Consider the following 14,113-nt stretch of genomic DNA (forward strand, 5'->3'; position numbering starts at 1 on the left):
AGAGAACAAAGTTCTGGGTCCAGTTATTGCAACTCACCATATTCACCATTATTAGATTCAAGAATGATATAGTTATATTTTATAAGTTAGAATAATTTAGATGTGTCCAGCATTAATCACATTTATTTTAAGGGTTTCTCCAAGTGCTAATGCATATTGAAAATAGAACATTTTTCACAGTTGCAGCCAACAATCTATCCAGCAAAACTAAAAGTAAAAAATAAAAAAATAAAAGAAAAATACCAGGCAGTAGATGAGCAACAGAGACACAGAGGAGGACGTCTACGCTTTTGATTTTCTGTCTAGAAATTTGCCTTAATGGTTAAAGACTCCAAACTAGCTAATCCTTTACCACTCACAACCGAAGCTGTTGGTGTCTCTTTTAGTTCATCGAATATAGAGTCAGCACCAGCGTTAAAAGTGCTATTACTATTGTGCTTAACTCGTGCGAGTCAGAACCTGAAAGAGCAGTGAAATCGCCGATTCAGCTAAGGGAATCAGTATGTGAAGATGGAATCAGTATATGTTCTAAAGAGGAATTGAGAGGCGGCGATGTGTTTTATTGTAGGCTTGACTGGCTTGTAGTATGTGGTACTACTGGGCAGTGAAAAAGGTATTAGGGCATTTAGGGTTAGTTAGTAGATAGTAAATTATAAATCTAGTATTATAGTATGTATACTATATTACTAGTATCAGTATACTATGTGACATATTAATATATATAACTTATATTCTTTATAGAGTATAAAGTATATTATAATATTATAGTTATTTTTAATATGTATTTTTTATTTCAATAATAATTGCTTGAATTATATAAAATGATAAATATAAAATAATTTTTTTATAGAGTATAAAGTATTTTATAATATTATAGTTGTTTTTAATATGTATTATTAATATAATATAAATAATTATTAATAAATATATGTAATAAATTCGATTCTATGGTTTGGTCTGGATCAATACAAGACGGATCGGTTATGGTACGGTTATGGTACGGTTTTTACTAAAGAACCAGTACCAACCGTAATAGTAAAAAAATTCGGATCAGTTCAATTCGGTATAAAAACTTTTGGTTAGTTTAATTCTGGTATTTTTCGGTACGGTTATTCGGTTCGGGCGGAAATCATCGAGATCCATGCTCAGTCCTAATGACCACATACCTTGTTGTTTTGTACATTCTTAGTTGAAGCAAGTATCCTAACTCTTTTAGTTAATTCAGCTATTTGCATAGCCATCTCATTATTAGATACAACGTCATTCACTCCTACTCTTTTTGTTCTCATGTTCTTTTGTTGTGAATTGGCTCATAACATCTCAAAGATATTATAAACCTCATCAGCAGTTTTTTCTAACATAGCACCTGTAACACCCCAACTCAAACTTCCCATTGAATAGCAATATATATATATATATAACTTTATAAACATAATTTACTACTTAGTTACAATATACATTCATACAATTTAAGTGGCATGACATACTTAATATATATAAGAAATATTTATACAATAGTTTAATTCACACAAGTTCCCAAAATGCCCCAATGCTTTAGATAACTCCTCTGGCCCACCTGATAATATTGACTGATGCAAAGAGAGCAATGCACAGCTAAGGCTATCTACAACTGCACTAACCTGAAAAAAAATTTTGCTAAGGAATGAGCTAGCGACTCAATAAGCATTTAATTTACTAAACTATAGTATATTAGGCTAGAATTATCAAATCTTTATCAATACAGAAAATTATACCAACACTTAACTAACAATCACAAAATCAACCATTTCAGTTATTCTCATAAACATATAATTTTATCTCACATAATGCAAATAATCTCAAACTCAACCAAGTCAAATAATTCAATTCCACATTATTTCTATCAAATTAGGATCAGATGACTCATCCTTACATTTCCTCACATTTTTAAATTTCAGTAACCACTTGACAAGACTATCCGCCTTGGCTCGGTCTTGCCATCTCACATACTCGGGTAGCTATCCGGCTCGGCTTTCCGATCACACAATATCCATACAAAAGTCATCAATCCTTAATCACAATCATTTCACTTCACAACACATCACAATCAATTCACTTCACAACACATCACAATCAATTCACTTTATAACAAGCCAAAAACATAACTAATATCAACTCGGTCAACCAAGAAATTATCAAGTACTCAAACAGCAGTCCCTACTCAATATACACAAAGTTTAGTCTATTAAATACTTACCAAAAGTTATAGGATAACAAAGTAATCCTATTCTTTTTCTCTTACCACTTCTTTGCCTTTGGATGAACCTATTCACATATTCAATACAAATACAATTCAATCACAAGGCATAAATATATATATATATTTACTATCAATAAAATATCACATTTCAATAAAATAACATATATTCTAGATATTAATATGATGCATGAGATGAATGACAACAAATCAACATATTTGTTGATGAAGGCAGCTTGTAGGTACTGACTTAGAAATTACACTAAAACTTATGTACAATTAATAAAAATCTCATATTTTTCAAAATTACACTTCCATTTTTATAGAAACCATAGCAGAAAGAATCACTTCAAAATCATTGGTATAGAAATAGTTATGGCATTTTCTATACAGCTGCTCAAATTTCCATCTAAACAGAACAAAAAAAAGTTTCCTATTAAATGACCAATCAAAAGAATGAATTTTCTGATGAAACTCTCCAGATATAAATTTAACATCTAAAGTTTCTATAGACACTAATTTTACTCAATTTGGACTTTTCTAGCTCAAGTTGTAAAACACACAATTAGCAACAAATTTCTGAATCCTAAGCCCGATTTCTGCTTAAAACAGTTTCGGGCAGGCCATATTAAGTTCAACATATCTCACGTTATACTCAACCAAAAATTATGAAATTTTTCAGACATATACTACATATATAAATGAACAACTTTCATGTTTAACTCTCTGCTTGGTTCAGACTCTAAATGCCTCAAAATGTCAGCACAAAAACTAGGTCACCTGCTGAACCAAAAACAGAGCAGCAGCAAAATCGAACCTCATAAGTTCCTACTCACACTCAACAATCTGCAAAACCATTTTACAGAGATATTCTTGAGACATATACCTACAACTTTCATGTTTGAAAATTTTCGAGATAAAGCCTCTAAGGTCACGAAATCATAAGTGAAAAATCTGCCCAGAAATTTCAGCTTCAAGATCACAAGTAAAAGCATGTTTACTCTTGATTAAACAATTCCAAAACACATAATCATCAACAATTTCATACCATTAACCCTAATTTACAGCAAAATCAAGCAATTAAAATTACTCACCTTTATTTTCCTTGAATAAGAAAGCCCAAATCTTTCAAGCTTAAAAGAAGAATTTGATTTTCACTTACTAAAAGTTTTGTAGAGTTTGATTTGGAAAATCAAAGTTGAAGAAGGAAAGGAGAAAAATGAGAGAGACAAAGAAGAAAAGGAAATTGGAAAGCATACGTAGATAAGAACAAATGAAAGAGGTGGTATATTGGTGTAGAAATAGACAAATTAGAATTTAATCCTCTTTCTTTCTAACTTTCCAATTTAGTCCAAAATCATTACTTTTCAATTAAATCAATATGTAACTAAATAATTTATTTATCTACCACATAATATAATAAAATAGATCATATATAATCATGATGCAAATGACATGTTTAATGACATGCTAATGAATATTAATTATTAATAAAAATAAATAAATAAATTTGGTTGTGACAATTCCTACCCACTTAGAAAATTTCGTCATCGAAATTAACTAATCGCCAACAGACATGCCAAATAAGCTCGGGTATTTATCCATCATATGCTTCTCTACTTCCCAAGTTGCTTCCTTAGATGAATGTTGACTCCATTTCACCTTTACCATAGGAATTTCCTTGTTTCTTAATTTTCTAACCTGTCGGTCTAATATCTGAATCGGTTCTTCAACATATGTGAGTTTCTCAGAAACTTCAATTTCTGGTATCTTGATGACATGGCTAGGATCATATCGATATCGTCGAAGCATAAAAACATGGAAAACATTATGTACTTGAGCTAACTCTGGGGGTAATGCAAGTCTATAGGCTAAAGGACCAACCCGCTCTAAAATCTCATACCGATATATCGAGGGACTTAGTTTACCTTGTTTACCAAATCGAAGGATACCCCTCCATGGTGATACTCTCAAGAAAACCTTATCCCCAACTTCATACTCAATTTCCCTTCTGTGTTTATCTGCATAGCTTTTCTGTCTATCTTGTACGGCCTTGATACACTGCTTCGCAACTTGTATCTTGTCTACTATTTTTTGAATAATTTCAGGACCTTCCAATTGTCTCAACCCTTCTACATCCCAACATATAGGGATTCTACATTTTCTCCCATATAATGCCTCGTATGGTGGCATACCAATACTAGAATGAAAACTATTATTATAAGCAAATTCCATAAGTGGTACCTGTTCATCCCAATTTTCGCTATACTCTAATGCACAAGCCCGTAACATATCTTCAAAAGTTTGAATGGTTCTCTCAGATTGCCCATCTATTTGAGGATGAAAAGTAGTACTGAAATGCAATTTAGTTCCCATTGCCACTTGTAAGCTCTTCCATAAATGAGATGTAAACCGAGGATCCCTGTTTGAAACAATGAGGTACACCATGCAACCTAACAATTTCTTTCACATATAAGTTGGCTAGCTTATCCAATGAATCATTCTGTTGAATAGGTAAAAAGTGCACTGATTTTGTTAACCTATCAACTATTACCCAAATAGCATCATTTCTCCTAAAAGTGCGAGGCAAACCAACAACAAAGTCCATAGTAATTCTTTCCCATTTCCACTCAGGTATAATTAAAGATTGTAATTTACCTGCAGGTGATTGATGTTCTGCTTTCACTTGTTGACAAGTTAGGCATTTAGCTACATATTCTGCAACTTCCCTCTTCATGCCTAACCACCAATAATGTGGCTTCAAATTGTTATATATTTTTGTACTCCCTGGGTACATTGAATAAGGAGAATTGTGAGCCTCCCAAAGAATCTTTTGTTTCAATGCGGCTACATTAGGTACATATACTCTGGTTTTCATAACCCACATTCCATCATCTCGCTCGATTAGTTCACTTGTCTTACCATCTTGCACCTTCTTCTGTAACTTCTTTAAGTATGCATCACTACCTTGTGCATGTTTGATCTCATCTAGTATCTGGGGACTAGTCTTCATTGTAGTCAATAATACCCCATTCTTTATAGAAAAATGCATATCCATAGCTCTTAGCGAAATTAAGGAACTCATCTGATATGAAATCATACCTGCAACCCTTTCCAAAGTCTTCCTACTAAGTGCATCTGCCACAACATTTGCTTTTTCTAGGTGATAATCAATGGTATAATCATAATCCTTCAACAATTCCATCCATCTTCGTTGCCTGAGGTTCAACTCTTTCTGTGTAGGTATGTACTTTAAGCTTTTGTGGTCAGTGAATATCCGAAATGTCTCTCCATAAAGATAATGTCTCCAAGTTTTCAAAGCATGTATAATTGCAGCTAATTCTAAATCATGTGTAGGATAATTTTGTTCATGAGGTTTAAGTTGTCTAGAAGCATAAGCAATAACCCTTCCATTCTGCATCAATACACAACCCAAACCATTAAGTGAAGCATCTGTATAAACTACATATCCCCTCCTTGTATAGGTAATGTAAGTATAGGTGTTGTAATCAATCTATTTTTCAACTCCTCAAAACTAGCTTGACATTTATCATTCCACTGAAAAGTCACTTGTTTCTTTAACAGATTAGTCAATGGCTTTGCTAAAATGGAGAAGTTCTTCACGAATCTTCTATAGTACCCAGCCAATCCCAGAAAACTACGAACTTCTGAAATATTTCTTGGTGATTCCCTCTCCTGAATAGCCTTCACCTTAGATGGGTCCGGTTGAACACCTTGTGCAGATATAATATGCCCCAAAAATGCAATGTTATTCATCCAGAACTCACATTTACTGAACTTACCATATAACTGTTTTTCTCTCAAAGTTTGTAATACTGTTCTTAAATGATGTTCATGGTCTTTAGAATTTTTGGAGTATATCAAAATATCATCAATGAAGACTATCACAAATTGATCAAGATACGGTTGAAAAATATTATTTATCAAAGACATGAATGCTGCAGGTGCATTGGTCAAACCAAATGGCATAACAACAAACTCATAATGACCATATCGTGTCCGAAATGCCGTTTTAGGTATAGAAGTCTCTCTAACCTTTAATTGCCAATACCCAGATCTCAAATTAATTTTGGAGAATACAACTGCCCCTCTGAGTTGATCAAGCAAATCATCAATGCGAGGTAAAGGATATTTGTTCTTGATAGTAACTTGGTTCAACTTCCTATAATCAATGCAAAGTCTCATACTTCCATCCTTTTTCTTCACAAACAACACTGGAGCTCCCCACGGTGATATACTAGGTCGAATATAACCTTTCTCTAATAAATCCTCAAGTTGCTTTTTCAATTCCTGTAATTCTGCCGGTGCCATTCTGTAAGGTGCTATAGAAATAGGAGCAACTCCTGGAATAGTTTCAATTTCAAAATCCACTTCTCGTTGAGGTGGCAATCCAGGTAATTCTTCTAGAAATACATCTGGGAATTCTTTGACTATTGGTACCTCTGAAACCCCTGGACTAACAATTCCAGTGTCTACCACATTCACAAGATAAGCATCACACCCAAATTTCATTAAATGAAAAGCAGTAGCAGCAGAAATCAAACATGTAGGTACAATTTTCCTGTCACCCGTGAACACTGTTTTTATTTCCCCATCTATAACCATTTTTACTTCCTTCGTTAAACAGTCAACTATGACATGATTTCTAGATAACCAATCCATTCCCAATATCACATCAAAATCTCACAAATTGATCACAATTAGGTCTACTGACATATTTGTACCACAAATCATCACAGAACAAGCCCGAACTACAGTATTCACCATTATTACTCCTCCAGCAGGCATCGAAACACAAATATCATGTCCTAAAGATTCAATGGCACAATGCATTTTCAATGCAAAATCACATGAAATGAATGAACATGTAGATCCGGGGTCAACTAACACATATGCATCATGCCTACAAATAGGAATTATACCAGTTATTATCTCTGGAGAAGTAGTTGCTTGCTGCCTCGTAACAACATACACTCTTGCCTGCGGTAAGGATTGGTTCGCATCTTCAATATGGACATATGCTGCTGTAGCTGCACTTTTACCTCCCCTACCTCTTCCACGACCAGTCGTTGTAGGTACTACATTATCCCCAACACTACTTTGTCCTCCTGAATGGTAGGTACTCGATGCTCCTCTACCTACCACACACTCATTGGCATAATGCCCAGGTTTCCCACATCTATAACAAACCTGCACTCTCGGTCCCCAACACTCTCCTGAATGGGTCCTTCCACAAGTGCCACAAACGGGTCTATATCCTCTACCAGTAAACCTAGAATTACCTCGCATGTTCACTGATCCACCACTTCTACCCAAAGTTATACTACTTGGCCCTCTAAGTTGATAACTACCCCTTCCTCTAAAACCTCCTCGCTGACCTCCTGATCCTCCCCTAGGTGTAAATGAGGTACCTCTAGAGAAAGATGGAGTAAATGTCCCAATTATCTTCTTTTTCTTTGCTTCTAATATATTTCTTTCTAAGAATAATTCTTCTGCTCTTGTTGCAGCTTCCAATAAAGCAATAAAGGTAGGTGGTTGCACTGCCAACTTTTCACGAATCTCCAATCTCAAACCCCTCTCAAATCTATTTCTCTTCAGTTCATCAGTTGCCACTTCCTCTGGTGCATACCTAGATAACCTTGTAAATTGTAATTCATAGTCGACAACAGACATCTCATTTTGTTTTAATTCAAGGAATTCAAGTTTCTTCCTCTCTTGATATATTGGTGGCATATACTTCATCTTGAACTCCTTTAAGAATTCTTCCCATGTCATTGTCAATGGTTGTGTTTGGCTACTTGGGACTGTCTCCCACCAGTTTCTAGCATCCTTAAGAAATAATGAGGTTACATACCTCACTTTCATTTGGGTTGTCGGTTGGGTATTAAATTGTGTAAACACACCTTTAACAGACTTTAGCCATTCCTCTGCTACAATTGGATCAGTTGTCCCCTCAAACTCTTTCCCGCCATGCTTTCTTAACTTTCCAAAGTTTGCATCCAATGCAGTGCACGTTTAGTGGAGGTGGTGGTCATTGTTGAGCTAATCTTCTTAACTCTTCAGCTATTTGCTGAGCATACCCTTCAGCTTTTCCTTGTGACTGTTCATTTTCATGCATCTGTTCTTATTCAATATGATGTGCATGAACTGACTCATGTGAACTTACTGGGCCAGTGGAGTACTCATCCATGCCTATATCATTAACAAACTTCACAACAATAAATGGTTGTGCATAATTACTATATGCTTGCATATTATGCTCTTAATCCCCTCTATTCCCATCAATTCAATCACACAAGCATTTAACATATTGGAACATATTAAAAATTTCAACTCACTTTAACATATCACAACACATACACACCTTCATATTACATAACATAAACACAAATATAAGTACTCAAACTTATGTCCCAATGGTCTAATCCCCGCTCTGATACCAAAAACTGTAACACCCCAACTCAAACTTCCCATTGAATAGCAATATATATATATATAACTTTATAAACATAATTTACTACTTAGTTACAATATACATTCATATAATTTAAGTGGCATGACATACTTAATATATATAACAAATATTTATACAGTGAGTTTAATTCACACAAGTTCCCAAAATGCCCCAATACTTTAGATAACTCCCTCCCGATAATATTGACTGATGCAAAGAGAGCAATGCATGACTAAGGCTATCTACAAATCGCACTAACCTGAAAAAAAATTTGCTAAGGAATGAGCTAGCGACTCAATAAGCATTTAATTTACTAAACTATAGTATATTAGGCTAGAATTATCAAATCTTTATCAATACAGAAAATTATACCAACACTTAACTAACAATCACAAAATCAACCATTTCAGTTATTCTCATAAACATATAATTTCATCTCATGTAATGCAAATAATCTCAAACTCAACCAAGTCAAATAATTCAATTCCACATTATTTCTATCAAATTAGGATCAGATGACTCATCCTTACATTTACTCACATTTTTAAATTTCAGTAACCACTTGACAAGACTATCCGCCCGGCTCAGTCTTGCCATCTCACATACTCGGGTAGCTATCCGCCCGGCTCAGCTTTTCCGATCACACAATATCCATACAAAAGTCATCAATCCTTAATCACAATCAATTCACTTCACAACACATCACAATCAATTCACTTCACGACACATCACAATCAATTCACTTTATAACAAGCCAAAAACATAACTAATATCAACTCAGTCAACCAAGAAATTATCAAGTAATCAAACAGCAGTCCCTACTCAATATACACAAAGTTTAGTCTATTAAATACTTACCAAAAGTTATAGGATAACAAAGTAATCCTATTCTTTTTCTCATACCACTTCCTTGCCTTTGGATGAACCTATTCACATATTCAATACAAATACAATTCAATCACAAGGTATAAATATATATATATATTTACTATCAATAAAATATCACATTTCAATAAAATAACATATATTCTAGATATTAATATGATGCATGAGATGAATGACAACAAATCAACATATTTGTTGATGAAGGCAGCTTGTAGGTACTGATTTAGAAATTACACCAAAACTTATGTACAATTAATAAAAATCTCATATTTTCCAGAATTACACTTCCATTTTTATAGAAACCATAGCAGAAAGAATCACTTCAAAATCATTGGTATAGAAATAGTTATGGCATTTTCTATACAGCTGCTCAAATTTCCATCTAAACAGAACAGCAAAAAGTTTCCTATTAAATGACCAATCAAACGAATGAATTTTCTGATGAAACTCTCCAGATATAAATTTAACATTCTAAAGTTTCTATAGACACTAATTTTACTCAATTTGGACTTCTCTAGCTTAAGTTGTGAAACACACAATTAGCAACAAATTTCTGAATCCTAAGCCCGATTTCTGCTTAAAATAGTTTCGGGCAGGCCATATTAAGTTCAACATATCTCACGTTATACTCAACCAAAAATTATGAAATGTTTCAGACATATACTAGATATATAAATGAACAACTTTCATGTTTAACTCTCTGCTTGGTTCAGCCTCTAAATGCCTCAAAATGTCAGCACAAAAACCAGGTCACCTGCTGAACCAAAAACAGAGCAGCAGCAAAATCGAACCTCATAAGTTCCTACTCACTCAACAATCTGCAAAACCATTTTACAGAGATATTCTTGAGACATATACCTACAACTTTCATGTTTGAAAATTTTCGAGATAAAGCCTCTAAGGTCACGAAATCATAAGTGAAAAATCTGCCCAGAAATTTCAGCTTCAAGATCACAAGTAAAAGCATGTTTACTCTTGATTAAACAATTCCAAAACACATAATCATCAACAATTTCATATCATTAACCTTAATTTGCATCAAAATCAAGCAATTAAAATTACTCACCTTTGTTTTCCTTGATTAAGAAAGCCCAAATCTTTCAAGCTTAAAAGAAGAATTTGATTTTCACTTACTAAAAGTTTTGTAGAGTTTGATTTGGAAAATCAAAGTTGAAGAAGGAAAGGAGTAAAATGAGAGAGACAAAGAAAAAAAGGAAATTGGAAAGCATACGTAGATAAGAACAAATGAAAGAGGTGGTATATTGGTGTAGAAATAGACAAATTACAATTTAATCCTCTTTCTTTTTAACTTTCCAATTTAGTCCAAAATCATTACTTTTCAATTAAATCAATATGTAACTAAATAATTTATTTATCTACCACATAATATAATAAAATAGATCATATATAATCATGATGCAAATGACATGTTTAATGACATGCTAATGAATATTAATTATTAATAAAAAAAAGATTTGGTTGTGAGAGCACCCCCATCTGCATTATCAACCATATATTGATATTATTTTGTTAGACTATCATAGAATGATTGGTTGGTAACAGGAAGTGGGTATCCATGGTATGGGTATTATAGTAAAAGTGATTTGAAGCGATCACATGCTTCATGAAAGGATTCAGTATCCTTTTGATAAAAGTTGAAAATTTCGGCCCTTACTTCTTTGGTCTTTTAATGTGAGTAAAATTTACTCATTAATTTTTTTATAAACTTCATCCCAGGTTTTCAAAGAATTAGGAGGTAAGGTCATTAACCAAGCATTTTCTTTCTCTTTTAATGAGTAAGGAAAGCATCTCATCCTTAATTGGTTTTTATTTAGTCCAAATAATGGGAATGTATGAACTATGACATAAAATTTTCTAATAAATGTTAATGCATCTTCAATAGGCATACTATAGAATGAAAGAAGCATATTAAAATGAATATTCTTTAATTAATAATTTCTAGGTGCATCATCTATAACTATGAATGAAGTAGTGTTACCAATTATGGGACGAGCATAATCCTTCATAATCATTTGCCTTTGAGTTGTAACTTCTCTTTGGTCATTAGCTATTATTTCAACCTCTCCTTCAAATTCTTGTTCTAGCTTTTTTTCAAGTTTTTCTTCTCTTGGAGGTACAAACTCACTCTTTACTTCTTCGTCTCCTTTTGCCTTTTTAACACTTGATCTCAAGTTGTAGGGATTTTGAGTTGACGAATCACCTGATGTTGTGTTCTTGTGTGTTGTATGTTTATGTGTTTTTATTTTATCTTTAAATTTTGTTTAAAATTGACATAATTTCCCAGCAACGGCGACAAAAACGTGATGTTTCAAACTTAGTACTCGCAAGTGTACGAATCAAATGATAGTATAGACAAGTTCACCACGAGGTCGATCTCACAAGAAATTGTAGAGCATATATTATAAAGACCAATTATCACACAAAATAGTAAAAATAAATCTAAACACTCTAAGCTAATATTTTGAGAATGATTTTAAGGTTTAAGAAAAAAATTAAATAACTAGAAAATAAATATGCAACTAGAATGATTAATGTAAACTATATGATAAAATAGCATTTAGTCTAGCTTATACTTAGTAATCCCCTTATTTTCTTTAATTCCAAATCTAATGAATGAGATGGTGATGTGCCTTTTTCCTAAGTCACTTAAGCTAATGATGCAACCTAGGTTTCTTATATCAACATAAATTAAAATAAAGATGATGTTCCTAATACTTTTAACCTAAAGATTTTCATAACAAATATTACTATTATATTGATATGATGGTCAACCAATAATAATAGATGAAACCAATACATGTATGAAGGTAAAGAAATCATTCATTAAACCCATAATATATAAAGTTCATACATAAATAAAAATCCAAACTAAACACTTATGGAACTTAGCCTGACATATTTAATCTAATGGTTATTATAATTAAATAGAAAGGCATAAGATATATAAAACAGAAAATTAAAACTCCCTCAAAATTCAGATGTTCTTCGATGAATGGAGAAGATTGATCATCACTCTCCACGTCCTGAAAAGCTTCTTTGATTCTTGAAAGAATAATGCCAAGACTAACTAAATGTTGTAGAAGATGAACTGTAGGAAATTCGCAGAGAGAAGAATAATAGATCTCCCCCTTATTTTATTAACCTCCACTTCTTATAGAGATTTTTTTTTTTTAGAGTCCTCTCACCATAACACTACTATAGTTATCATCTTAACTATCCTAAACAAAATAAACAACTTAAGAGATAATTATCCTTAATTACATTATAACTAATTAATTTTTCCTTCGAGGCCTTGATAAATTTGGTCAGATAGTTCACGTATCTTTATTTTGAGCCTTTTACAGTAGCAGTTCAATTAAAGCCCATTTATGCATTTTTGGCTCATATTCTCTTTCTTTTGCTAATATCACCAGAAATTGGACAAGAAAATTAAAGTGAAGTAAAAAGCACATATTTCTACATATTATGTATCTGAAACATATCAATAAATTACTAAAATACTAAAATACCTTACTTATATATACATAATATGAATCTATCAATAAGCGATTAGGTTTAGAAAATTGATCAATTGTTTTATTAATCGAACTATGCTTGATGGGTCCAAATTATATATATGTATAGATTGTTTTAGGCTTTAATTATATATCTTTTGTAAATAATACGGTGAAAATATATATTTATACCTCATTTTAACTTAATTAGCCAATTTCATATAATATTAGCCAAAAAGAGAATTATGAAGCAAAATACAAAAAAATGAATCCAATAGGATGTGTTTGTATGAAGAATCAAGACCGAGACACGTGGACCTATTATTTTAAGAGCTAGCCGAAAATTACATAACTTAGAGACAATTTAGTCTTTCATTATTTAAAGATTTTCAACAAGTTATTTATTTATAGCTAATTAGGAATTGTGATAAGGACAGTCTTTTCATAAAACTTATTTTTAGAGAAAGGCTCTGCAAAAGAAATATCTCCAGATTTAGATTAAAAAGGATTTAGAAGCATATATCAGTAGCACCTTTTCAATCTACATTTTTCCACCATTCATGTCTTTGTAGTTTTCTCTATAGTTCTTCATCACAAATATTTTATTTTTTAGTTTTTCTTTTAAGATCAAAAAAACTTTTAAGGATAGAAGACTGAGTTGCCTTGAAGATATTTTCAATTTAGAGTCGGTTTTTACTTTGGATTGTTTCATTTTTATGTTTAACTATTAATTACCATGACAATGGAATTAGAGATGTTAAGCTAAATTTTCTGTTAGTATTTAGTTAAGCTTTTTCTACTTATATATGAACCTTGTATTTTTATATTTAATGAATGATTTTTTATTCAATATATTTTATTAATTTCAATTATAATTGTTGCTTGACCATCATATTCATTTAATGGTTATAGTTGTTATAAACATTTTTAATTTGTTATGAGCATTCTTTATTGATATAAGAGATTTTAATTATATTATTAGTTTGAATAATTAAATAAAAA

The 14,113-nt window shown here is 32.2% G+C and overlaps 1 protein-coding gene and 1 non-coding gene across 2 annotated transcripts; one reads left to right on the forward strand and one right to left on the reverse strand.

Annotated features, from left to right (window-relative positions):
• Window positions 1-2,247: 2,247 nt before the first annotated feature.
• On the reverse strand, window positions 2,248-8,259 carry LOC125369720. Its single transcript, XM_048372554.1, has 2 exons — window positions 7,180-8,259; window positions 2,248-2,304 (listed from the first exon to the last, which is right to left on the reverse strand). Exons 1-2 carry the CDS (start codon window positions 8,120-8,122, stop codon window positions 2,264-2,266), a joined length of 984 nt encoding a protein of 327 aa, XP_048228511.1. The 5' UTR covers window positions 8,123-8,259; the 3' UTR covers window positions 2,248-2,263.
• Window positions 8,260-11,167: 2,908 nt separating this feature from the next.
• LOC112535477 lies at window positions 11,168-11,274 on the forward strand. The gene has a single exon (XR_003079595.1). It is a non-coding gene; the product is annotated as a small nucleolar RNA R71 (small nucleolar RNA).
• Window positions 11,275-14,113: the final 2,839 nt, after the last annotated feature.

The sequence above is a fragment of the Ricinus communis genome, chromosome 4 (assembly GCF_019578655.1).
Source record: "Ricinus communis isolate WT05 ecotype wild-type chromosome 4, ASM1957865v1, whole genome shotgun sequence".
NCBI lineage: Eukaryota > Viridiplantae > Streptophyta > Magnoliopsida > Malpighiales > Euphorbiaceae > Ricinus > Ricinus communis.